The sequence below is a fragment of the Tiliqua scincoides genome, chromosome 3 (assembly GCF_035046505.1).
Source record: "Tiliqua scincoides isolate rTilSci1 chromosome 3, rTilSci1.hap2, whole genome shotgun sequence".
Classification (NCBI taxonomy): Eukaryota; Metazoa; Chordata; class Lepidosauria; order Squamata; family Scincidae; genus Tiliqua; species Tiliqua scincoides.
The window spans coordinates 85,201,618-85,229,152 of NC_089823.1; the positions used below are offsets into that span (position 1 = coordinate 85,201,618).

Here is a 27,535-nt window from a genome sequence, read left to right on the forward strand (position 1 = left end):
AACATAGACTTCTTTCTGGCCTTAAATATTTACAAGTAACAGCTGCTGAATAATATTAAATCTGTTTCTAATAGAAACTTAAGCTTTAATTCTCAGTCTAAAATTGAAGACCTGAACACATCAGACTGTGATCTTAGTTCTGTTTTATTGGCTTTGCCTGTCCTGTGAAACCACTTTTACATGTGACTTGATATTATCAATTTCCAAAGAAGGATCACATGAAACTGTTATTAAAAAATCAGGTAGAGAAACATACTTATATTATTTAAAGACAGAAGTAGTTTCCTAAGTGGTGTGGTTCTTATAAAGCACACATGAAAAGTTGGCCTGAAATAACCCACATCAAAAGCATATTGTTTCTTTTAAAAACAAGAGGTTAGAGCTATATCTTAACATGAATTATGTTTAATGAATACAAAATGCTTGTTTAACAGAAGCTCCCATTAAAGAGAATTCAGTTTCTGCTTTGCTTCACGTGTCTAACTGCTGCAGTACACATACTACAGGTCTCTTCAAAACATCATTCTAAATTCTAGCTAGGCTTGCTTGATACCAAACTTGTAAGACAAAAGTCACTTCAAGGAATGGCAGATAGGACAGACTTGTTAAAATTTGGAGGATTTCAGTTTTATTCTTAAACCTTAGGTTTAAGGTTGCAGCAAGAATTTTCAACATAGGACAAAAAAAAACACAACACTCATATGCCACAATCAGTGGAGAACAAGTTATCCCTGAACAAGAACAATTCCCCATGCTAACCACGTTTTTTGAATGCTAAGGATAATAGGTGGCATATACTGCTTCCTTGTCAGTACACTAGTTTGATGTCTCTGGGATTTGGAATTTGTTACCTTGAAGGGGAGTGCCTTAAACTTAGTGTTTTTTTGGATAAAAAATGCTGAAATAAAGGCATCTGAAACTTGACTGGCTCTTCCATTGAAATCAGTTGCAAACAGAAAAGGAAGTACTAGAGGTGCATTCTAGCAGTACGCATGCTATGGAACGTTGATATAGCATTGGAAAATTGGATTATGCAATCTTGCAAATGTGGTGCAGACAAACAGAATTCTTTCATATGGTTGCAAACTCTGCCCCCCTTGCCATCTTTTCTCTGTTCATGTATCAAAATAGAAATGTTCCTCACATGAACTATTTACTACTTTTTAGAGAAATATGTCAGATTTGGATACTGTCTAATGATGACTGGGAGATGAGTGTCCTGAATAAGAAAAATAACCTAATCACAAGGCTTGCTATACTAGGAAAGACTTTGATGACGTGTTTCAAAAATTATAGTAGCAGAATGTCCTGTGCCATGAAACTATCCTGGAACAAATATTTAGGCCTGAAGTATAAAGAGTTCTGTTAAAACTCCAGTCTGTTTTCAGGAGCTTGAAAGTCACTCTCCAATTGATTCTTAAGCTACCCAGTAATTTTTTAAAGGGCCATACAAGTAAGCTCTGTGAGTGTTCAGCTCCCAAGTGCCAGATATCTTCTGTCTTCTAAAAAATTTAAATGTGGCCCCACATGAAATTTCAGAATCCTTTACAGCAGCAATTCTTGATAGGCAAACTGACAGCACAGCAAACTCAGTGTGAGTGGGTGTATTAACCAAGTTGTCATACCCTTGCTTCTGCAGCCACAGGGTAACTGATGCTTGCTGCACGGTTGGTTGGTTTGGTTTTGTTTTTTTAAAGATAAAATATTGAAGCCAGAACATATACAGTACAGGAGCTGGCTTGGTGAATGGCCAGCAGACAGATATAATTTATAGGAATATGTTTAAATACTCAGAACCTGGATGTTATATATTGGTTTCACAAATTGCATCTGTTTGTCTAGGAAAATTGATTTCCCATGGATTGTAGGGAAGGATTAGTATTAAGTTGCTTTGTCCTTTGTTCTTGACTTTGAACCTTGACTTTAGAAGGTATTGTACAATTGTATGTAAAAAATAATTGTGTATGTAGGAAAAGATGCTTGTGTACGTTTGTCAAGATTGTCATTATAATATGTTTACATTTTGTAGACCTTCTTTCTAAACTTATGACTTGTTCCTTCCTAAATAGATTTCCTCCATTCTTTGATGACAACCCATTTGGGATATATCAGAAAATTCTTGCTGGCAAAATCGATTTCCCCAGACATTTGGATTTGTATGTAAAGTAAGTGAATGGACCTTAATCGCTGGTGTGTATTCTCTTGAGTTGTACTTCACCTTTAATTTATACAATCAAATGCAGGAAGGTGGATTTCAGAAGCAGTTCGGTGGTTCAGGAAGCACTGAACTATAAAGTAGTTCAGTATAAAGTAGGGCACTATAGAGTAGTTCAGTAAACTCTGAATTTTAAAGCATCTCTGTAGATTCTGGTGGGAGAAGTATTTTTCCTTTTTAGAGAGTCATTGGAGAGATATACAAGCATCTGTGTCAGATAAGCAATGTGCTACCCATTTGGGCTGTATGTGGGAAGCAGGCAGATAGTTTAGAGGGGACCTATGGTTAAGAGGTTTTACCTATCTCAAGTTGGAGTCCAGTTCTTCCTCTGTCTGAAGAACCAGTTGCATTGCTCAGGCTGATGTAGTTGAGTAAAATTTCAGTTGATCAAAAATATCCAGAGGATTGAGTATGATAGTGTGCATGACTGGTCCTCTTTCTCTATACAGTCTAGTTAGAACTTTGTGAGTCTTCAGTTTTATTTCAGCTTTATAGTGATCTTGCTTCTTTTGGCCGCATTGACTTATTGGGGGGGGACAGTGACATCATGATCAAGTTACCTTAGTCTGGAGAATGAAGGGGGTTGTATGCTAGGCTTGATGCATCAGAGGAGAAGGAGGGAATGAGGGAAAGGATCAAGAGGCAAAGAAATGCTTTGAACATAGTAGTTTTATGAAACAATTCTCTTTTGGCATAATCTGAATCAGAAGAATAATCACATGGGACCTTTCGTTAAAGTTCATGATTGTTCTGGTTAGGAAAGTTTCTTCAAGCTGAAAAACAAAGGAAGATGGAAACATCTAATACAAAATTATACAGCATGAAGAGCATCTACTACTTGTGAATTCTAATTTGAGGTTAGGTCTGCTTTGAATTGTTTTGTGAAGACTACATACCAAGGAGTTTCATTTCTGCAACATATTTAAAACTCGGCACAATTTTAGATTTTCATCTTCCATCTTCCACTATCTGCTTAAGTTTGTTACATAATGATTTTGGTTAATTGTGATGACTTAATTTTGTGAGGTTTTTACTGATAAAATACATAAGGAAGATTTTTTGTAATCTAAAGGATAAGAAATATCTGGGACATTGATGTAAATCCTCACTCAGCATGCATTTGTATTTCTTTCTAGAAATGTTTATTAGGATAAGCACTGGGAGAAGGAAAAATTAATTAATTATATTGTAAATAGCTAAATTTTAAGCAATTAATTTGCTTTGTTTCAATGTACATGCCACATCTTGAGTTGTAATCCTCTCTTGGGTAAACAGAACATCTGTTTAGGATTCTGTCTCAGCAGCACACCTTTTCTTCATCTGCTTTAATTGTTGCCATAAGGATTTCCTGAAATAATAGCCCTGAAACTACATCAGTTTAAAAAAAAAAAAAAAAAAGGAAGGAAAGAAAGAAAGAAAGAAAGTAGGCTTAAGAATGACAGCTGTTTGCTTTTTTGGAACTGGGATTCTGGACTTCCCAAGTAGAGTTGACTGTATATCTGGGTCTCATTCAGAGTTACCCAAGAGTCATGAAGGATTTACTTTCCTGTGACTCTTCTCATTCTTTTTCTGGATTATGTGTATATAGAAGCCACTTGGGCAGCACACATTGCTTGAATCTTTCCTATTTGAATCACCTGCCAGACTAGAGGGATCATTACATCTTATGGGATGGGAAAGAATGGTATAAGTAGTGGATCTTTTTATCCATTTGCCCCATAGCAATGTAAGAAGAGGTTACTTACCTAGGGGGAGTGGCTGCTACACTGTTCCCAAGTAAGTGTGAAGGATATCTTGGTGGCAAGTTCAGGGCAGAGACCCTATTCACATACATCTGGCATTTTAATGCAGATGGTTCAAATTCAGCATGCTCATTAAGACTTTTAAATTATTTTATTTCAACTACTTTGCCAAACTTTTGAAAGTCTTGGGTTTTCATGTTAAAATTTGCATGCTCCGTGAGGAGGAACCTTTCATGCAAACAGTCACATACATTGTACAAAAATGGAAGGTGTTCGGGTCCAGATCCTGGACACTAATCACAACTCTAATCAAGCTGTGCAAAAGTTGTCAAAGGTTTGTTTTTAAGACAAGAGAATTGTGCAGTCCATAAGCAAGCCCGTAGGATATCACTCAGGGAAGCTCCTGAGCCTAGGAAGCTGAGCATCTTTGAGCATTTCTGACCATGGTAGTGGAAGCTTTCCTACTGGATTGAATAAAGCTTTGGCAGGGTCTCTTATACTTTCTGTAACCCTGCTTGCTGGTACTGCCCCAGGCCAGCTGGGTCAGTACTGTGGTACGTGCACTGGACTCACAGAGGGTATATATGGACCTCCCCGTACCTCAGAGCACCTGGACACAACTGGAAGCAACTTCTGGTCATGTCTGGGAGGTCCTCTGAGACCCTCCAGCTGCAGGCTCAGCATCCATGAATATTCAAATCTGCCTCTACCAAGCCCGTGAGTAAGAATGGCCCTCTGTGTATGTCACAGCAGTGCCTCCCCTCATTCTGTGTTTGCCATGGCAAAGATGCCCGGTGTTTTTGAATGGTGGATCAATTGCTCATCCCTCCCTTCCCCTCGCTCAATCCATTGAAATCTTTTAGGCATTGGTACTGTGCCCCTGTTATCTTATCAATCCTGTCAAATGTTGATGACTACATAAAAGGTAGCTTTGAAATGCAAAGTTTTTTTTTCTTTTTCTTCTTGTCCAGGGACCTTATTAAGAAACTTCTTGTGGTAGACAGAACAAGACGGCTAGGGAACATGAAGGTAAGTTTTTAAATATTGAAGACCATTTGAACATCGGAAAACCGCTAAAACATGTTCTAAGAATGTGATGTTTGGCTTCAATTCCAGGAAATGCTTTTCTCAAGACCATGCAGTAGTATATTTGGGTTGTCAAACATTTTTTCATCTGTTGTATACCTTTATGTGAATGCTATGAGGTTTTTATTTGAACACAGAATAAATTACATTTGTTTCTGAAGAGCATCTAGCAATGCAATTTATCCGATTTGTATATAATAGTGAAATGAGTTAGGTGTGTTCAAGATAATATGGGGCCTGTTGCAGTATCAGGTGGCTGGTATTTCAGAAAATACTTAATCTGGAATTACAGAATTATGTTTTAAACATATTTCCCCCTCCAAAAAAGAAGAAGCAGTAATTTAAAGTTTTACTTCACAACCTTTCTTGACCCCAGTTTTCAAATACTAGATCAGCCACACATTAATACTTTTATAATAGTAGCATTATAAAATGCTTCTGGCCCGTGGCTCTTAGCACGGGGATCGTGCCCAGAAGATCGAAGTTCCTTTCCTGGTTGGTGGACTGAAACAGCAGTTGGATTATTCCTCCCCTTCTGTTTAAAGGCAGGGGAGAGAGGAACAACATAAATTCTTAGGGCAGCACAGTCTTTTTCCAGCAGAGGATTGGCCTGTGGAACACCCAGTGCTAGGCTTGCCTTGTTTTTATCTTTTTCATAAGCAGTCCTGCTGGGTGTTTCTTGTCAGCTTGAGTTCTGAGTGAAGCAGAACCACAGCTTACATGTTGGTTCAGGGAGCAGGTGCAGAGAGATGATTCAGCAGAATCAACAAGCACCTGGGACAGGCACACCCTGGGTGTGACCAAGCCAGTACTGATTGGCTGAGCTGACTATATAAGGTTAGTCTGATGGAGCCTCAAGTGCAGCAGTAGGGGAGTTGATGGAGTAACTGTTAGACTGCTGCCAGATACTGAAGAGGCTGGATACTGTATGTATATGATATTACTGACTTATGGACTGAACCTTTGACTGTGTATTATTGGAACTGATTTGGATTTGTTATACTGGAACTGACTGCTCTCCGTGCTGACTCTTGGACTGTTGAATGACTACTCTGAATGTGATATCCCTTGCTCAGTACAACTGCTGAAAGTACTCTGCTGTATTTGATGTGTTTTCTTGCAACCTGCTCGCATTGGGACAAGACTGGGATCCTACACCAATCCTTTCATAATTTATACCAAAAAAAAAAAAAAAAAAAAAACACCTTTAACCTTAACATTTCTCTCTGTGCAGGCCAGTCTCAGAAGGTGGGTCTTGCCACATGTGTTGCTTTTTAGGAGGGAGCTTAGGGGAAGGGAGGGGTGCCACTATCAAGAGAGTGATGGGCTAGGGGAGATATGGTGGTGGGGGTTGGACAGGCCATTACAGGAGAAGGAGAGTTCATCGTAGGCAGACCATCTCTCCTTCTGGTCCTTCCCCCAATTCTCGGATGCCTGGTGGTCTTGGCAGTGAGTCCCTGAATCTGAAGCTGCTGCTTTTGAATGCCAGGTCGGTGAATAATAAAACCTGCATCATCCGGGATTTAAGCCTATTCCGTGGCAGTGGTAGCAGCGAAGAGATCTCTCTGCTACCACTGCGTCTGCTGACAACCGTCTGGCAGAGCTGTTCGTGCGGTGCGGGGCCTCCTCCATCAGGCCCCTCCAGTAGACCAGGAGGAACACATGGTCAGCCACTGTGACGTGTTTGCACAACATTTTGCAGATAAAATCAATCGTATTCATCACAACTTGGATGCCACATTGTCAATGTCTGACGTCCCCTTGGCAACTTCTTGTCCAGTGTTGTGGGATTCTTTTCAGCTTGTACAGCTTGAGGATGTGGGCAGACTCCTTTGGCGTGTGAGGCCATCTGCCTGCCTGCTTGACCCTTGCCCAGCTTGGCTGATAAGAGCTGCCCGGGGTGGACTGGCTGAGTGGACAGGGAGGGTGGTTAACTCTTCCTTGATGGAGGGGACGTTGCCATGTGCTTTGAAACAGGTGGTGGTTCGCCCCCTCCTGAAGAAGCCCTCCCTGGATTCCAGTTGTGTTAGACAACTACCGGCCAGTCTCCAACATCCCATTTCTGGGCAGGGTAATTGAGTGGGTGGTGGCGTCTCAACTCCAGAGGGTCTTGGATGAAGCGGATTATCTGAATCCTTTTCAATCTGGTTTCAGGCCGGGCTTTGGGACAGAAATTGCCTTGGTCGCCTTGGTGGATGACCTACGCTGGGGACTGGACAGGGGGAGTGTGCCCCTGTTGGTCCTGCTGGACCTCTCAGCAGCTTTCGATACCATCGACCATGGTATCGTTCTGGGCCGATTGGCCGAGCTGGGAGTTGGAGGCACTGTTTTGCGGTAGTTCCGCTCCTGCTTGAAGGATTGGTCCCAGATGGTGGTGCTGGGGGATGCCTGTTCGACACCCTGGCCCTTGAGGTGCGGGGTGCCACAGGGTTCAATTCTGTCCCCCATGCTATTTAACATCTACATGAAACCACTGGGAGAGGTCATCCGGAGGTTTGGAGTGGGGTGCCATCAATATGCCGATGACACCCAGCTCTATCTCTCCTTTCCTCCAGACTGGCGGTTGAGGGCCTGGAGCGCTGTCTGGAGGCAGTGAGGATCTGGATGGCGGCTAACAAGCTGAAATTAAATCCGGATAAGACAGAGGCTCTCCTGGTTCGGAAATCCTCGATGCAGGTGCTGAACTATCGGCTTGCGCTGAATGGGGTTGCACTCCCCCTGAAGGAGCAGGTCCGCAGCTTGGGGCTCCACCTGTACTCGCAGCTGCTCCTGGATTCGCAGATGGTGGCTGTGGCTGGGGACGGCCGTCGCTCAGGTTCGGCTGGTGCGCCAGCTGCAGCCGTACTTGGATTGTGCAGACCTGGCCATGGTGATCCATGCCACAGTGACATCGAGGTTAGATTATTGTAACACGCTCTGCGTGGGGCTGCCCTTGAAGACGGTTCAGAAACTGCAATTAGTGCAGATTGTGGCGGCCCGTGTGGTTACTGGAGGTAGGCGGTTTGACTCTGTCAATCCGCTTCTCCAGCGGCTGCATTGGCTGCCCATTCGTTTCCGGGCCCAATTCAAGGTGCTGGTTTTGACCTTTAAAGCCCTATACTGCTCTGGGCCAGGGTATCTTAGAGATCGCCTACTTCCATACAATCCGGCTCGTCCTCTTAGGTCATCAGAGAAGGCCTTTTTACAAGTGCCGCCGCCTAGGGAGGTATGTGGGGCGGCGGCAAGAAATAGGGCTTTCTCAGTAGTGGCACCAAAGCTATGGAATTCCCTTCCCCTTGACTTAAGAATGGCTCCCTCTCTTGAGACTTTTCGGCGAGGCCTGAAGACCCTTCTGTTTAAACAAGCCTTCTGAGTTCTCAGCCTTTTAAACATCTTTTCAACATCTTTTAATATTTTTTTACAGGCCTGATTCTTTTATAATTTGCTGCTCTATGCTCTTTTTACTTGACTACTTTCTATCTGACTGCTGTTTTTATGATATGTGTTAATATGCTTTTATCTGTTTTAAATTATGTTTTTAATCTGTTTTAACCTGTTGTAAGCCGCCTTGAGTCCCTTCGGGGAGAAAGGCAGGGTAAAAATAAAGTTATTATTATTATTATTGATGTGTATGCATCTATGTATTTTTAAGCCATTTCTGCCCAACATTGCATATACGCAACAGGGATCAAATGTGTATACCTGTGGGCTAGGCAGAAATGGGTTAACCTTGTCATGATAGATGTCAGCACAGTTGTATAGATGTTGGGTGCCCTTCGGGGGAAAAAGGCGGAATACAAATCCAATAAAATAAATAAATAAATAGATTAAATAGATGTTAGCATCTAAAGTCTGACTCTTAAATCCTTAAGCCTCACTCTTGGAGGCTGCTGAGGAAGCACTCGGCAGCTTATATTTGGGAACAGTGGCAGGATCTCCTACAAGCATTCTCCTTGGAATCCTTTATTCTGCTGCTCATCATGGCCTGAAGGTCTATACAGGCACTTCCTAACTTGCATAAGCCTTGACTTATATAATTTTGAGTGTATTTAATTCTGGGCTGTGCAAGAGGAGCTCTGTGCTCAAGAGGTGCTTTTTGTGATCTTGCCTTTGTGCAGGTTCTTTAAATGAAAGCGGAAACTTGGGATGATTTCAGTTTTATAGAGTAAAGCAAGTGGTGAACTTTACAGAGCAGGAGTGGGTGGTTCCTCTTGTGCAGCCTGGTTCTGACTTGCATAAAGCTCAAATGGAACAGGCATGCTTACATAGGATCCTTATATAAGTTGGAGAGTGCCAGTACAAGACCTTTTTATGGTTTGCTTTATCAAAATACAAAACTGAGCAAGCATTATATACACTAATAGTCAATACTATTATACCAGAGCAATCTATTAAGAACATAACTATAAAGCAGCTTAGTTCTTGTGTTAACCAACCTGGCACCAGCTCTGTGCACCCAGGAGGACTTTAGATATATAAAAAGCTGCAACCAGCCTAAGGGCCATTTTTAAATTTGAGGGGAGTTTCAAAAGCATATTGTGATACATTGCTAAGAGTTTACAGCTTAATGTGAGAGGGGAAAAAATAGACCTTGCTCAGCATATGCAGCCCTTTGCCATTTCTAAAGTAGTGTTCTAGTCGGGAAAATATCAATTGGATCATCATTTTATAGATTTAAAAAAATCTATATTTTTTATCTTTAGAAATACATTTTGATACTTCCTGGCATGTAAATAAACTAATATGTATATTTTTCCCCCCTCAAAAGAATGGAGCAGATGATGTGAAAAGGCACCGATGGTTCAGGTCTATAGACTGGGATGCTGTACCACAAAGAAAGTTAAAGGTAATTTCACACAAACAAATGAACACCTGGAACATATCACTAAATATATTATTTAATTTGAAATGAAATATTTCATTATCAGAAAGTGACATAATTTTATGCATTCCATGAGATTTGTTGTTCTGTTTAGAACTACAGGGCGTAGTAAAGATTGTACAGTAAGATAGTTCAGTTTCATACACTTGAGGTCAAGAATTTTCACATCAAATTGTTGTCATACACTATAATATAAATATGGATTTAACAAGACTGATCAATCTTACACCGTTTAGACATCTAAGGTCAAACCCAGGTAGTCTGAATATTATGCTCATTATAGGAAAAAGCAAAAATATTTAGGATCATCATTAATTGGCAGAGGATTAACTTTATTAAAGGTTATTTTTTCTTTCTTCTTCTTAGCCTCCTATAGTACCAAAAGTATCTAATGATGGTGATACATCTAATTTTGAAGCTTATCCTGAAGATGACTGGAACAAAACACCTCCGGTACCTCCTAAAGATTTAGAAATTTTCAAAAACTTCTAAGTGTGAGACACAACATTTGTTAAGGTATTGGATATTAATCTCCTGTGACCACTAATTTTTTCTATAATGTTGTTAAAGCATCCATGATGAACTTGATACCAACATTTTTGTTGCTGTTCTACTAAAGTACAAACATGATCTAGCAACCGCTGTGCACTGGGAATGTGGTCCCCGTCCAGATCGCAACTGACCATTCTGCCTTTGCACCACGTGAAGTCCTTTTCAGTCAGGGGACAGGGACACTCTGGGTAATCGCATGTGCTGCCCAGCAACCCAGAAGGCCACGCAATAGGATATCCGGGCAGATATGACTGCCCAGAGCGTCCCTATCCCCCCAACAAGGAGGACTCTGCATGTCACCCGGGTGGAACAGAAAGGCCGGTCACTGGGTGGATGGGTCCACCTGAACCCTGGATCCAGCCCCCGTGGCCCTTATCTAACAAATAGCACATCCAAGTATCTTACTATGGCACTTTATAGAATTGCCCTCATATTTTAATTTTACTATTAAAGGAAATTTTAAAAACCTTTTTTGGGCTGAATGCAGGGAATGTAAGCACATATAAATATTGTCTTGCGTAGATTTCGGCTTCCGTGAAAAAAGAGGGGGGCCCATTTGAGTGGTGTCATTAGATGTAGCTACAGTGCACAGCAGTCTATGTATTGTTTGATCTTAGCAATTAAAACTTGAAGGGATGCAAATATCTACTACATTCGTTTGGTAATAAATTGAACTTTTTATTTGCTAGAAACTGGAAGAAGATTGATGGATATGATAATGGGAGACCTTCAAAGAAGAACTGAAAATATTAATGAAGAATTTTTGAAATGAAAGAATGTTGCTATTTTATGCACAGTTCTTAAATAATTTTAAAATTTTGGGAGGAGGCGATACTCATGTTTAGTTGTACAGATTTGGCATTAGTTCAGTAAACTAAAATACTGAAGCGCCTATCCTAAGGTGTAGACATTGGAAGATATTAGAGTTTTTAAAATTTATTTTAGTTCTTGCTATGCCCAAATCTTTTTTGCATAGTTATCTCATTGACTAACTTTATAAGTTTATACTAAGACAGTCATTTAAAGCACAAATTACTATATATGTATATAATGGGAATCAGTACAACTAAAGCACAGAAACTGTGCAGAAATGTAAATTTTTGTACTTTACAGAGTCTATGGTTTTTATTCTAAAATGTTTTTCAAGATGCTCTCTAGAAGTAAAAAATCTTAAAAGGATAAATAGGTTTTTCAGCATCTTCTATACATTTTATAATTCTTTGTAAAAAAACTATACACGTACTTTTTGACGAAATTGTAAAATTTCCAGTTGCAGCCATAATACTTGAAAGCTGAAAGATAAAGGGTCTTATTTTTGTTTTCTTCCTTTAGACCACCTCATGTTTTCTTTATGAAGTTCTATTAATATGATGTGTTTACACATCATAATTCTTTGACTACAGACTGTGTAAAGTTTTCTTGTGCTTTATTTCTTAAATATATGAAATCATGGTATGTGCAGCATTTGTTAGTAAAGGGAGGAAGGTCCATTTTTTTTTACTTACAATCATTGCACTTGTAAGCACTTCCTCATCTAACCTAACCCCTCTGCTATAAATACTGATTCACAGATACTTGACCATCATTTAATAACCACAACATCAAATGATGGCTTGATGAGACATGTGATTACTGTTTCTCATTTGTCTGATATCACCTTGGAGATAACACTATTCACACATTTAACTGAGTGTCATTTCAGTGGGTAATGAATATGCATGTGTGAATCGGTTCTAAAGCAGAATTTTCCATAGATTAACCCTACAGCCCCATAAAAATGAACATGCATCTCATGCAATCCATAATGTAGGAATATACCAGAAAATATGAAATGTAAAAGAAAGGAGCAGTACTATGTATTTACCAGATGTCAGGGTTGCTCAAAACTAGTACTACTTGTCTGATGAATTTGACTTTGAACTGACACATGTGTTAAAAATAAAAATTTTAGCAGCTCTAAATTCAGAAAAAGATTTCTGTTGTATTTTGAAGTTTTCTCAAATTCCAAGTTAGAATTTTTGCAATCCGGGTAGATGCCTGCCTATATATTTCTTCAGAAATGTTTTGAACTTGGGGGTATGTTTATACACACTTGCGCTATGCATTTGTACAGGCTTTTCCATTCTTTATAAATAGAGGTGTGGTTTTTCAGTTCTATTTTTTCACAGATTTTTTTTGACAAAAATAAGTGCAGAAAGTGGTATTAATGTGTTTTTATTTCAAGAGTGCATTTTTATATATAACTTCTTTAAAAGTGTATTAAATAGGTGATACAGGTCATATATTGTCAGCAGATGCAGCCACAGTCTTACTCATGCATTCTCCCCTGTCCAGCCCAACCAACCTACAGTGACCAGTATGTAGTGGTTAGAAAATGGTTTTATTTTTTCAGTTTCAGGATTTGTGTGTGTGTGTTTTACAAAAATGAGAAGTGCAGAAAGTGGTATGTGTTTTTATTTTGTTATCATGAAAAATCACATCTCTACATATAAACATTCTAGTCTATTCAGATATTCTAATATATTCTAACATTCGTTCTGCCACTGTGATCTTTTCCCAAGAATCCCAAGTTTCACTTCTCATCTGAATGGATCTTGTTATTACCAGTGAAAGAAACTCTTTACCCAATATCCCAAGCATTCCATTCTTATTTTTTATATATTTATCTGCTATTTGCAATGAACACAGAGTACCTGTCTGAGAACGAATGGCAGTACTTTGCTAATTCTGAACATAGTGTAGCTAGAGTAATTCTTCAAGAGTGAAACTGCAAGATCTTCTCAAAGCCTAATGTTTCACTCGCAGAAATGGCCACTGCTGCTTTCCAGGTGGCAGGAAACACCTTAAGATAGTAAATGAGTAAATCTAAGTGATTGTCTTCTCTTCCATTTATTTCTGTACTTCTTTCTTGAATTTACTATTGATAAATCCTGATCGAAACTAGTAAGTTCATGTGGCTGGTCTATTTAACTCTTTAATCTGTTAATATAACTGTTAATTACATTGGGTAGCATTGCTAGCTTAGTAAAGGCTGCTAGACTAAACATGCATGTTTAATGTATTATGCTTGTATAATAAATTCAGATACTTCATTGCCGAGCCACTGAAAATGTACCACTTCTGACTTTGGTTATACTTTAACCATAAGTATCAAGTTGAGAAAACTATGACTATTTTTTTTTTACCTAGCCATAAAATTAAGACCACAGAGTTGTCAATGATTTGTCAATGATCCATAGAACTTGATTATGTCTTGAACATTAAATTCTATCCAGGGGAAAAAAATAGCTTTCTGCTGCCAGAATGGCATGTACATTGTAGCAATATAACTTCTCTCAACATAATGAAACAACTTAAAGAAGCTGTAGTGGTACATTAGTTCACATGGCATTGATGATGCTAAGCAAGTATCATGGATTGAACTCTATGAAGATTCTCCTGAGATTAACATAGCAGCAACCCCAAAATTTGATGGGGAGCTTCTTCAGGAAATCTACCAGCTTAGTAGTACAATAACAGTGTTGATCTTTCAACCTTCAGTTAAGTATGAATAACAATTGACATGTGAATTGGCAGTGTCCCAAAGTGGACTGGAAGTATTGGAATTATACATCTTGAATTTGTTGTTCAACCAGGAGCCTGGAGTTATACAAGTCTTTTTATGAGCAGTAGGTACCTTGAAATTTTTACATTATTACTCTGATTAAAAAAAACAACTTGTAATTACACACACAAGATCATGTTGTTTAACAAAGCTTTGTACCATTTTTGGTACTAGTTATTTTTCATGAATTTTTTTCTCATTAATAAAATAAAAATCAATTTTTATTTAAATATCCTTTCTAAAAGGATATCCATTGCTTGTCTGAAATTATCAGTTCTAACTTCTGAAACTGTAAGATTGCATCCTAAAGTTTCCTTTGTCCAGTGGAATCAAGAACTCTTTCTGCTGGAGGAATGAAAGCTTAGGCTAAAATAGCAATAATTACAACTGCCTTTTTGGAACTCTCTTTAGATTCTTTTAACACCCACAACATTGAGTCTTTTGAGACATTTAGGACCCAGTCCTATTTAGGACTCTTCTAGCACCAGTGCTGGGTGCTGTAAAGCATGTTTATGGCAGTAGGAGAGCACAGAGTGCCAGCACTGGACCCATGCCATTCAGCGCTGGGTCCAGCAGTGAGAGGCCAACTCCAGGGGAGCACCCACAGTAAGGCGCACCGCTGGGTAATGGTGTGGGATTTCTTGGTGGGAGGATAGGCATTCCAGAGTGGTGGGGAGGAACTGGGGTGGGAGGGAAGTGGGACCAGCGGAGCCCTACTCCACTGGATCCTGTGCTCCATGTCGGGCTGAAAAACCTGGAGCTTCTCCAGTGTTCGCCGGCAAAATAGCTGGCACAGCCTGGAGAAGACCCATTGTAGTCCCTATGCCCTTACTCAAGGGGAGGGAACAAAAGTCACCTCTTCCCTGAGGAGGCATCTGGCAACTCCAGCAGGGCCACTGAATGCAGCAGTCGCCATTTTGGTGCCGTTGCACCACCTCCATTAGGTTTGGGCTGTTAGTCCGATTCCTGAGTTGGCAGTGGACTCTGTGTCGTACATTGGTGAGGTGACCTTTCATTTTACCATGCATATGACATCATATGTGGGTGAGATGCTCCACACAAAAATATGATTTGTATGGTTCATCCCCAAAGAGCAGGGTGAAATAACACAGATAGGACGTCCATGCAGTGCTGCTAAACGCAAGCACAGCAAATTAATCTGACCACACTTAATTAAGTCAATTTTACACTTGTGTTGCTACTTCATACCATTGGCACACAAGGCCAGCAAGTTAGACTGATAGGCCAATGCCCTAAATCAGGGTTGGTCAAACCTTGACCTGGGGGCTGGATCTGGGGTTCAATAGAATCCTTCCATGTGGTGAGCAGACCTTTCTGTTCACCCTTGGCACTGCACAAAGCCCCCTCATTCAGGGGACAGGGATGTTCTAGGCAGTCTTGTCTGCCCAGACGTCCTGTCGCATGGCCTTTGGGACACCGGGCAGCAGATGCGACTGCTCAGAGCGCACCTGTCCCCCGAACATGGGTGCCAAAGTCTGTGGTGCTAAGGCAGAACGGAAAGAAATGGTCCGAACAGGGACCGTTTTTCCATTACGCAGTGGTGGCAAGTTAGGTCACTGCTGCCGTAAATAAACTCCTTCCAACAGATTGAAAATTATTATTGTCAATGGCGCCACTAGGGTTTGCATTGCCCTCTGTGGAAGGCCAGCATGTCACCCCCATGATGGACCTCCTCCCATGCAGTGGGTGGGGCAACATTCCTGGGAGTGGGTGTGGTGACACATCACCATGCCCCTTATTAAAATTTCACCTCTAAATTACAATATGCACATACCCTAAATAAGGGGTGCTCACACTTTTTTGGCTCGAGAGCTACTTTGAAACCCAGCAAGGCCCGGAGATCTACCAGAGTTTTTTTTACAATGTTCACGCCATCATAACATATAACATTTATGTGTACAATGTATGTTGGTGTACCTTGAGCCCCACTGAGTATAACAGGACTTACTCCTGACTAGACATGCCTAGGATTAGGCTGTGAGGCTGCAATCCTAGCCACACCTACCTGGGAGTAAGCCCCATTGAGTACAATGGGGCTTACTCCCGGCGTTTCCTCCCAGAGGCACCTGAAGGGGGGGGTCGGCACTCCGCGATCTACTCATTTTGCCTCTCGATCTACCGGTAGATCACGATCCACCTATTGAGCACCCCTGCCTTAAATGTACGTACTTATGTTTTCCTGTAAAAATGAACAGGAACAAATGCACAGAGCAACACTTATTCAACATCTTAACTTCTTTGAAAATGAGGAGGAACAAATAAAATACACAAACAGTGCAATACTTGTTGAACAGCTCCACAAGTGTCACTAGAGTTAGATCACCCGGTGCAAGAGCTCATTGTGTCACCCCATGATGTACCTCTTCCCATACCAGACCATTCAGAATAAATTACAATATCATACGCACAGCCTAAAGGTAGTGGCATCACTAGGGTTGCTGTCACCCCCATTAAATTTATTTCTGTATTTGCCCATGCACACCACCCTCCGGTAAGCACATGAGGCACAGACTTGGATATGAGGGCCACTTTATTAAGCTATCACAATTACACTGCAGTAGGGATTAAACTAAACAACCCCTCATACAGACACTAAGACAGGGGAAGAGCTAACCATTATCCCCAAGAAAAATGGGCATTGCCATCTGACTCAAGGCAGCAGAACAGTGTCAGTTCCCTTCAGGTAAACCAAAGGAAATCTAGCTTATCCAGCTTAAGGGAGCTGTCAACCAGCGTCATTGGCACAGTGGGAGCAGTGTATCCTGTTTATGGTCCTGGCCATTCCCTTGACTTTGCTTAGCATAGCCCCATCAGCCAATCAGAGGCTGCCATTTTTGTGCCTCTGACTCTTGAGTCGGGATGGGTGCAGGGTAAATGCAGCACCACTGCATGGAGTGTTCAACCAGAATTATTTTAATATATACAATTATTTACATGAACAATCCGTCCCATTGATCAGTTTTAAGTTAAAGAAATCCACTTTTTGTTACATAAAGCAGTTGTGTTTTCCTTTTCTAGTTTTTTGGCTATAACTTGATAGAATAGAGATATTTCAATAGTTATTTCATTGCATTTGTTTCATTGCGTTCTGCATTAAATTGTTTATCAAGTGATTTATAACAGGGTATTATTCAAAAATACCAAGATTTGAGCAATTTTTGCCAGTTGTGGTGTCACCGCCTCCCATGTGTATCACCCGTTGTGGCCAGCCCCCCCTCAGCAGTGCCACTGCATTTGTGGTCGTGGAAGCAGATTCAAATAGTGAAAGTGAACACTTTAATCTCTTTTCAGTTGAACTCTAAATGTTCCAGACTCCTATTAATTATTTCTATTGGCAGTAATCTCTATTCTCTATTGCTCTTTTTTATAAAAATAAGCTTCTTTAAGAAATCTCAGAACCTGACTGTTTTTTGCAGTTGTATGTGACTTCTGTGATGGATCAATGGAGAAAACCAAAGTAAATAACCTCTTGAGAGGTTTCTCAACTGCCCTAATCTGGTTCACTGGCAAACTGTTCTGGCAAACACGCAATAGATTGTCCTGTGAACTTGTTTCATTGTGATGGTGAGTTTTTAACCAAGGTGGTCTGCTGTAGAAGAGTAGTTTTTTTTCTTTTTTCAAATCTCCCAAAATTGAGGTACTCAGTTGTCTGACTGGGGGAACAAAACCAAGATTGCAAATAGGAGGTTGGAAACAGTATGCTGATCTTCTTGCCATACAGAAGGATGGAGATTCAGGGCTGCCTATATTACAGAATTCTTCAGCTTTCAAGCACTGTAGCATGATTCCTTTGTACTGTACTGTGTACAGACTTCCTATGTTTTGCACTTTTCTATAGCAAATGAGACAACAGCTTTATAAATATCCTCTTGTACAGCAAGTAAGGAATAGTTGCACCTGTGTACAAAACCAAATTGAACAGATGTCCAAAGGCTGACTTGGACTGATGTCAGATGTTGTTTGCTAGTTTTAACTCATGTGTATAAGTACTGTACCAATTAATAAGCCAGTCCTCATTGCACAATTAAAATCACTGTGATCTGTAAATAAAAACTTAGCCTAAAAATAACCTCTGCTGTTGACTGTATATCATCATTTCTGGACTTGTTTAGTTTATTCTTCATAAATTTTTGTTGATGTACAACTGTGAATGTGATATCTGCATCAGCTTTGGGAGGGGAATGTCCAGACAGGGGGACAGAGAAATGTCTTCAAGTGTTTAATTCTCAGGCCCTCATTAGGTTCATTTAATTTTTCGTGCAAGATTTAGGTGAACTCTCACAATATTACTTTGTGAGAAAAGATTTATTTGCAAACATTTCTACCCCTCACTAGGTATGATGACTTAGATTTTCAGTAATATCTACCAAATTCAAAAGCAGCAAATTGGCAATAATGAAGCAGAATAATGGCAATAATGAAATTGTCAATAATGAAGTTCAGTCTTTCTAAAGTAGTGTCAGGTTCGCGGACCCCCTGAAGCTAATCTGTGGACCCAAAGTTAAGAATCTCTGTTCTAGACTTTAAAAATCCATGCTGAGGAATGATTAATCTTTCTAGATCTACTTTGCAGATTAGGGCCTCAATCAGGATTCTTAAGATCTGATCATGCAATCTATTGCCCTAGGTATGATTAACCGTGAAAGCAAATTACCTTGCATGCAAATGATTCTTCCCCACCCCACCCCATTCTTCTTTGTATTTTTCCAAAGAGAGACAGGGCACTTTTTATTAGTTGTATTTAAGAAAATCAGTATGCACAAAAACAAGAATCCTCTGCTGTCATCTAAAAAAGAAAAATGGAGAGGGGATGGTTTTGATTCTTGCCATCCAATTGTTTCCAAGAACAACTAAAAATCATCCAGCTTGATTTAGAATTTTGCTGAAAAGACTGTCTCTTCAAATCTGTAAGATAACAAAGTGTCTAGAAGCTCTTTCACATTTTAGATAAATGTGAGCTTTCAAGGAAGTACTTCCAGTAGAAAAGCTTTGATACTTGATGTTAAATGATGACTGAATCTAAACGAAGTTGAACAGCATATTTAGTTCATTATGTACAGGATTTATGATGCCTTTCATTTTTTATCTTTTTTTCTCCTAATGGATCATGTGAAAAGATACTGTTATGGTGTGGTAATGTCAGCTATATTTATGTACAGCATAAGTAACATGGTTTGTATTGAACATTGAGAATTATGGTACCCTGCTTTAGGAGTAAACAAGACAGGAAGTTGCATTGGCTTGCATATGAGTTAACCAGGTTCAAATCCCTGTTCAGTAGGAAACCCACTGAGTTGACTATCAGGGAATGTTAATCAAAATCCTTTGGAGTGAGGGCTTGAACTCATCTCTCTCTCTCTCTCTCTCTCTCTCTCTCTCTCGTGTGTGGTTGCTAATAGACCAACATATGAATAGTCATACTGGATTGTCCCCAATATCTGGTTCTCAAAATGAATTCACAGAGTTCTTAGACATTAATAGGGTCTTTGCCTAATCAGCTTCTCAAAGGAAGTTGGTGTGATTGGTCTTTTTGCTTCAGTCCATGGTAGTAGTGGGTATAGACAGTTGCATGCCTGCCATAGACCTCCCTGGGGCAAATGCCCCAGGTGCAGGTCAGGACCCCACGGAAGCCTCTCTGAGGTTCCTGATGGGGAAGGAAACTGCTTCTGGTTTGGCAGAGGCGCAGTTTATAGCGCCGGGGACCCTCACAGAGGTTTCTCCAGTATGGGAGGAGGTTACGTGAGGGTCCATGAGCCTCTGGTGAGTAGGGGGAGCAGATTTCTGTGTGGGGGGCGGCGATAGCCCGCAGGGGGCACCATTGTGGAGTTTTGCCCCGGGCACGGGGCTGCGGAGGTCTGTGGCTGGGTATAGAACTATGAAGATCTAGGATTACTGTTCCCATGTCACTCTAGTAGAATCATGATAGTTAAGGGCAGGAGGTCTGGTCTAGAGGATTGAGCCTCCGTTTGCCTGAAGACAACATCTGAAGGTCGCCAGTTCGCCAGGCCACCGGCACCATGAATGGCGAGACCTTGAAGCAGCTGACAAGCCCAGCCGAGTTATTCCACCTGCTCTTGGAGAGATGAAGGAGCTGCTTGTCAGCCTGCATGGGAGGAATCTGGAGGCCAGAAAATGATAATAGACCATAAAAGATCCATCTGAAATGTGGTTCTTGAAAGAACATCTTCAATTGTAAAAATCCCTACGGGGATTTAGAACAGCCTGCCCATGTAAACTGCCTTGAATTAAAGTCTGAGGAGAAATCTGACGATCAAGAAAGGTGGTATATAAATGCCTGTATTATTATTATTAAGGAAGAGGAGGGGCATTCAGGACATCACCAGAATGAGCAAGGGCAAGGGACTCCTTGCTTAATTGATAGTTAATTTTGATTAGAGCTCAAATAGAAAATGAGCCTTACCCATAGTCATGGAAATTAGATTGGTATAGTTTCACATCATCAGCTACTTTGGACATGAAAAAGTAGCATATAAATAAATGATTTATTTTAGAAAGAGAATTTCTAATGACTTTACTAGTTGTACAGAAGTGCACATCATTTAATATCAAGTATTGCAACATGATTCCCGTTTTGAGTAAACAGATTTGGATATGAAAAAAACCTGAAATTTTAAGGGTTAAGTTTCTTTTGAAACCAATATTAAGGCTGCAGAACTACCGTAATAATATCTAGCAGAACAGTATCTAAGTATGAAGAATGAAAGTGGGGCTCTGCAATAGAATAGGATCTTGCGTGCAAGGAATGGAAATTGATTCCTACATTTGCTGTTCTAATATAACAGTCTACAGAAAACATTAAAATCACTTCCTCCTTTTACTCTCACTTTAAATAGAGTAATGCATCAGTGTATTCTTGCTCTGCAAGAGATGGAACAGATTATTGTAAGGTATGGTTTACTCTTGTCACACAGCATCTTTTATCCATTATTTTTAAATTGTACAGAGTGGAGGCCTGAATTTTTGACTGCTTTCTTCCTGTGCATTTTTTCTACAGCTCACATTTTGATGTGAACATCGTCAAATGCCTTACTATAGAGCTTTTGGTTGGGGGTTCCCAGGGTCAAGCCTGGCAGTGGACCTGTGCCATAATATGTATCACTCACAGATTAAATCCAAAGTGATGTTTTAACTAACTTCCAGAGCACCTATGTCAAAGCCAAGTGCATTTGTCTGGTTCTTTTGATCCCAGACTTCCATAATGGAACCTTCTGATGACATTCCATAGTTTGGACAGAGTACTCTCTATCTCCTATTGTCTTGGAATGCTGCAGCATGAGTTTTTATCAAAGGTTGTATTATTTGTGAAGGCATTGTCCATATCGAAAACAACATATATTGTTGGACCCAATTATCTTTGAAAGGGAACAGTCCACTTCACCCAATAGAATTTGATTAATGCTCTTCTACTACTTAGGTAGCATATTGGCCCCAGTCACAGGATGGTGTCATCCTGTGGCATGAGTGGCATAGGAAGTAAAATGTGACACTCCTGGTGGACAAGAGCAGGAGAGGTCATGAACCTTGCTATGTTACAGAGTCAGGCCTGTGCTTCTGTCCGTTTTGAACTGTTGCCTTCTCCCAGGCTCATTAATGGAGGCAAAAAAGCATGATGGTACTAGTACTGTATTTATGTTCTGAATATGCCATCACCTATGTGTGATGCACTTCCCAAAAGCATTAGCCCCCATCACTATGTCTGTGGAAGGTTGTGGGCACGACAAAGTGTGTGCATGGGGAAAGGTAGCAACCTGGGAATATTTTTTCCATACGTTGTGCATTTGTACAATTAGTGTTGGGTTACCATAAATTGCATATTGATAAGGTAATTGCCAAAAATAAATGTTGAGTAACAAAATCCAAAAAGAAATAAGCACAATAGGGAAATAAAAGCATTACTTTCACACTCTACAACATGAGCCCTGGATTGAACCAGTGTAAGAATTCTGGTGCTAAGAGCAACTAAGATGATTACTGGGCTGGGGCACCTTCCTTATGAGGAAAGGCTACAGTGTTTGGGCCTCTTCAGCCTAGAAAAGAGACACCTAAGGGGGGACATGATTGAGACATACAAAATTATGCATCAGAAGGATAGAGTGGATAGAGAGATGCTCTTTACACTCTCACATAACACCAGAACCAGGGGACATCCACTAAAATTGAGTGTTGGGAGGGTTAGGACAGACAAAAGAAAATATTTTTTTACTCAGCGTGTGGTCAGTATGTGGAACTCCTTGCCACAGGATGTGGTGACAGCATCTGGCCTGGATGCCTTTAAAAGGGGATTGGACAAGTTTCTGGATGAAAAATGGTTACAAGCCATGATGTGTATGTGCAACCTCCTGATTTTAGAAATAGGCTATGTCAGAATGCCAGATGCAAGGGAGGGCACCAGGATGAGGTCTCTTGTTATCTGGTGTGCTCCCTGGGGCATTTGGTGAGCCACTGTGAGATACAGGAAGCTGGACTAGATGGGCCTATGGCCTGATCCAGTGGGGCTGTTCTTATGTTTCTTATGGAGCTGAAAGCGTTGAACACTGAAGAAGAATGTTGGCAAGGTGATTAAGGTGCTCCATCACCTCCCCTATCATCCACTTGCCTCCCCCCCCCCACCTAGCTGTGACGATTGAATTATAACAAAATGGCAGGAATCCCACTACTTTTAGGCATGATAACATGGTTGCCTATGCACTGGAGTAGCAAGTGGAGTCCTTGGAAAGAGGACACTGGTTCCTGGGTTCTTGTGCATTGGTATTGTACGCCCTTTTGAACAAAAGGCAGGGTAGAAATCTATAAATAAATACATTGTGAGCCACCTTGAATGCCTCCTTTGCAGGAGGTGAAAGGCGGGGTACAAATATTTTAGATAAGGAATGGCTGCTTTTACACACTCTGCATATCTAGAGGTATGTGAAGAAAACCACTTAGGGCCCAATCCTACACTTGGCAGCACGGCTCCATGCCGCCGAGCACTGTCGCAAACGTGCCATATGGCACGTTTGCTGGCCTAACCGCCAGGCTCCCGCCGGCTGGTGCTGGGCTAGCGCAGGGTAGTCGCCCAGCTTCCGCAGCTCAGCGGTCTCCAGGACCGCCGAGCTGCAGAACAGTAGGCGGGGGCGGGGCAGGGAGGAGGCATTCCGGGTAGGGGGGAGGCCTGCAGGGGTGGAGAGAGGGTGGAGAGGAGGCTTGACAGGGAGGTGTGACGTGGGGAGGGGGACAGGCTGGAGGTGTGCCTGGAGGAGGGATGGGAGGCAGATCCAAGGCGCTTGTATAGGACTGTGTGCCCTACACAAGTACCTTTACCTCGTGAGCAGCCCCATTGCAGGGCTGCTTACCTTACTCGGGGGAAGGGGACGAGGCACCTCCTGCGGTAGCTCAGGAAGCGCAGGATCTGGCAGCAGCCCTTCTCAGTGCCGCCGAGCCTGGGCGCCCCGGGCCGCTCAGGATTGGGTTGTCCTTGATCTATTTTGCCATGTAAACCATGTTGAACTACCTTTTGTTGAAAAGCAATACAGTATATAAGTATTCTAAATCCCATTGAAAGCAATGGAACTTAAATTAGTCATGGCTGCTTTCCATTGGCTTCAGTGTTGCAACTAAGTTTAGTTGGGCTGCGGTGTATTAATGTATTTTGTATTTGTGTCCCTGTTGGGAAAGAACTCACCCCAAAATACCTGTTTTGTGACATTTATTTGGCACAGGAAGGAACAAGTATGCTCCCATATACGTTAAGTCAGTATTCCTCAAACTGTGCATTGGGACCCACTAGGTGGGTCGTGAGCCAATTTCAGGTGGCTCCCCATTCATTTCACTATTTTATATCTATTAGACTTGATGCTCCTATAGTATGTGACTGCATCTGGGGAAATGTTGCAGATCTGTACTTTTAACAGGCTACTCTGTATATGCTTTTAACAATGGTGTTAAATGGGACTTACTCCTGGTTGAGTGTGGATAGGTTTACAGCCTATGATTTTCCTACTTGATGATGTCACTTCTGGTCATCACATCACTTCCAGTGGGTCCTGACAGAGTCTCATTTTTAAAAGTGGTCCTGGTGCTAAAAGTTTGAGAAGCACTATGTTAAGTGAAACCGTGGATACAGGCCACTGCCTGCCCCCCACCCTCTGGAGCTTTGTTCCCCTCAGCTCCAGAGGGTCGTCTGAGCCTAGCAGAGCTGCGAACAGACCCCCTGGAGCAGAGCTCCTCTCACCTCTCAAAGGATGCATGTGGGGGGGAGGGGGGCTTGTGGACTTGATCTGCAGATCAATGAATCCACGGATACAGGATCCATGGATACAGAGGCATGAATCCATGGATACAGGATCCGTGGATACAGGGGCCCCCTGTATAGTGTAAAAAATAAAGATAAGGTGTTCATTTTTTTGCTGTTTGAAGTGACTGCAAACATCCTTGGCAATAAGTTTTTAATTTTAGAAGTCTAGAGGTATACCTTGGTTCAAAAGGCTGCTCAGGGCTTTACATTTTAATTGCAATCCAGATAATCTTTAAAGGTAGCAAAATATTTCTGTCTCCTAAGAGTGCACGTGGCTAGTCATTCTTCCTATCTTTATTTTAATACATCTAAATGCAAGCAATTTTAAAATTATCAAGTAATGGCCTTTATTTCTCAAAATCAAAAGAGGAAAAACAAGTTACCCATTAAACACAAAACTAATTCTGTTTTGTTAAAGACTGTAGGAAAATGTAGTCCATTAAAAACATACTTAAAACATCTTGGCAACCTTTCAAAAAACTGAAAACAAAAACACTTGAAAATAATAATAAATGGAAACAATCAGCATTTCTTAAAACATGACGCCCAAATCTTTTCCTCTGCATATTTTTATTAACATATTTTTTCCTTTTTTCATAGTATGTGATGTTCTTGAAATATCATACAGTGTGGCATGATGGTCAGGTTGTCCTCAGTTGCACCTAAAATAGGTAATCACAGTTGATCTTTCCTGTTTTTGTGGCTTACTTTGGGGAGATCAATACTTCCTTGTCTGTCATTCGTTTTGAAAATGCTTTCTGCATTTTCACTGTTGCCCTGCAGGCTACATTTGGTGACAAATAGTTTTGTTTTATTTGATCAGGAAATCCTTGATCTGGGCCTTGCATTTTCAAGACCGTTCTGACAAGTCACTGGCAACCAACTTCAGAATGAAGTCATGCTTTGACATTGTGCACCATATAAAAATGCTACAAACAGGAAACAGGCCATAACAGACCAAAAATGAAAAAGTTCTGTTGTGTCAGCAGTGCTATGCTAATAAAAAAAACTTTTCCAGTAACTGCGGGTTCTACTCATATATTGGAATATATCATGAGCCCGAAAGGCACTATGTTAGCTGAGTTCCGTCCTTTATCCAAGGAAGTAACAGCATAACAATAACTTCTCATCATCACTGGCTTCTTATTTCCTTCTTAGATTCCCATCTGGCCCGATTCAAGGCGCTGATAATACTTTTAAAAGCCTTAAGTGGTCAGGCTGTAGAATGGCCTTTCTCCCTTTTTGTTTCCTTCCCTTCTCATGTTAGTTATAAAAGGCAGATGATCCTGTAAACTGACAATTGCAGAGGCTAGGAGACCTGAGTTCTCACCCCTGCTTAATTGAGGGCACAATCCTATGTATGTCTTCTCAGAAGAGAGTCCTATTGTGTTCTGAGACTGAATCCCCAGATAGTATGTATAGGATTTCATCCTGAATAACACTATACCAGCCACCATTTCTCAGCCTAACCAACTTCATAGGCTGGTTACGAGGATAAAAAAGAGGACCATGAATTCTTAAGACAAATAAATGAATTCTTTAAGATAAAGCAGTGTTTCCCAAACTTTTTTTTTACTGCAACCCTTAAATGCAGTTCAGTGACCCATGGCATTTGTACATGTTACATGTGTGCACATGTACATGTGTATGTGTGCTTGGTGGCGATATTGGCATCATTGCCAAACTCCGAAGTGCCATGAGGGAAGCTGCCTCACAGGGCTTCAATTCTAGGGAAAGCTGCTTTCTGCAACCCCCAGGAACATTGTTAGCACCTCACAATCCCTGTTCTGGGAACCATTTAGAATAAAGGAGATTAAAAAATAAAAAATAAACACCTGCTGACCAGCAGAAATGGCATAATGTCTATACAGGTGTGTGTGTGTTGAAGTTGGATATCTGTGAATTATCTTATTGAAGGCATGGTGATTCCTTCTTTGGTGCAGAAGGTTGGATTTTGGCAATCTTCATTTACCTTTTAGCCCCGTGAATCCAGTTGGTAAGATTCAGAAGCTGAGAGCACGTCCATACCTGAGGCCAACTGAGGTGGTTGATTCAGGCACCAGTTTGGTGAGATGTGCCCACTTCCATCAGCCCACTCACCTCCCCTGGTTCTCCTCTTCCCACTCCCTGAACTGGAAAAGGGAAAAAGGGAGAGGTGCATCATCGGTTCATGGGAGCAGTGTTTGGTACATTGCCTCCAGTGCCAGAAGGACTTAAGTTGGCACTGCTTAAATGGAAAGAACATTCACTTTTATTGCTCAAACAGCATCTTGTATTACTGCAAATAGTGCTCACTGCAGTTTAGGTTAAATGTGAGCTTGATATTGGGGGGGGGAGGGGATGCTGAAATTGGAGCCTGGAATCTGGAGAGAGATATAGAGGGCTAATGTTTCTGTGTTGTTCCCATCTATCCTATTTTGCTTAACCAAGTGTCTTTCTTTTAAGTATGCACTTCTCCATCAAAGACATTACTTCCAAATCATCCTCTCACTGTAAATTACTATTATGTGGAAAATTTGTTGTATGCCAGACAAAACATCTCATTTGTGGCTCATCTTAACATGAATATTGTATTTCAACACTAGATGGTGCAATCCGTTGCTTTAGCAATTGCAAGGTTTTGTTTTTTTAATCATTTAAAAGTTCTTACAAGGTTTCTAAGCTCAGGACTGCATAAAGCAAGAATGTGGTGTCCTGTGAAAACCATGAAGATGCTGCTGTCGCTTCTCTCCCACACTCTTCTGGCAGAACTGTGACATCACCTAGTCCACTTCTTCAAAGCTGCACCAGTCATACAGCTCTTGCCACAAAAGAAATACTTTTCAGGGGCAAAAGTAGGTGTAGAATTTCCAGTGCAGGTCCTTGCTGCATACATTGGCCCTCATATCCTGGATAGCATGTCTGCCTTATATGCATGGCTGAATATCAAAAATAATTCAGAGATCTAATCTTGTTTATAGCAAGCGAGATATATTGTAGTTCAACTAATGGCTTTTTGACAGAAGTGTGGGCTGCCTTAATGACAGGCAAGCTAGAGCCTCTCCTTGTGAATTCTGAAGATGTTATGTCTGCTGTAGGTGTCTTGCTAGGCTGACATACTCTTGGGCCATTTTGAAGCTGTCCCTGGGTCCAATTCATTTATTGCTGGGCCCTGCCTTAG

The 27,535-nt window shown here is 41.1% G+C and overlaps 1 protein-coding gene across 1 annotated transcript in view; it reads left to right on the top strand.

Annotated features, from left to right (window-relative positions):
* PRKX (protein kinase cAMP-dependent X-linked catalytic subunit) overlaps window positions 1-11,557 on the top strand; it is a 66,155-nt gene extending 54,598 nt beyond the window's left edge. Inside the window, exons 5-9 of the mRNA XM_066619889.1 lie at window positions 2,070-2,165; window positions 4,929-4,986; window positions 9,791-9,868; window positions 10,271-10,420; window positions 11,146-11,557. Coding sequence (XP_066475986.1) covers window positions 2,070-2,165; window positions 4,929-4,986; window positions 9,791-9,868; window positions 10,271-10,396 — 358 coding nt within the window. The 3' untranslated portion in view covers window positions 10,397-10,420; window positions 11,146-11,557. The remainder of the gene's footprint in view (window positions 1-2,069; window positions 2,166-4,928; window positions 4,987-9,790; window positions 9,869-10,270; window positions 10,421-11,145) is intronic.
* The last annotated feature ends 15,978 nt before the right edge of the window (window positions 11,558-27,535 follow it).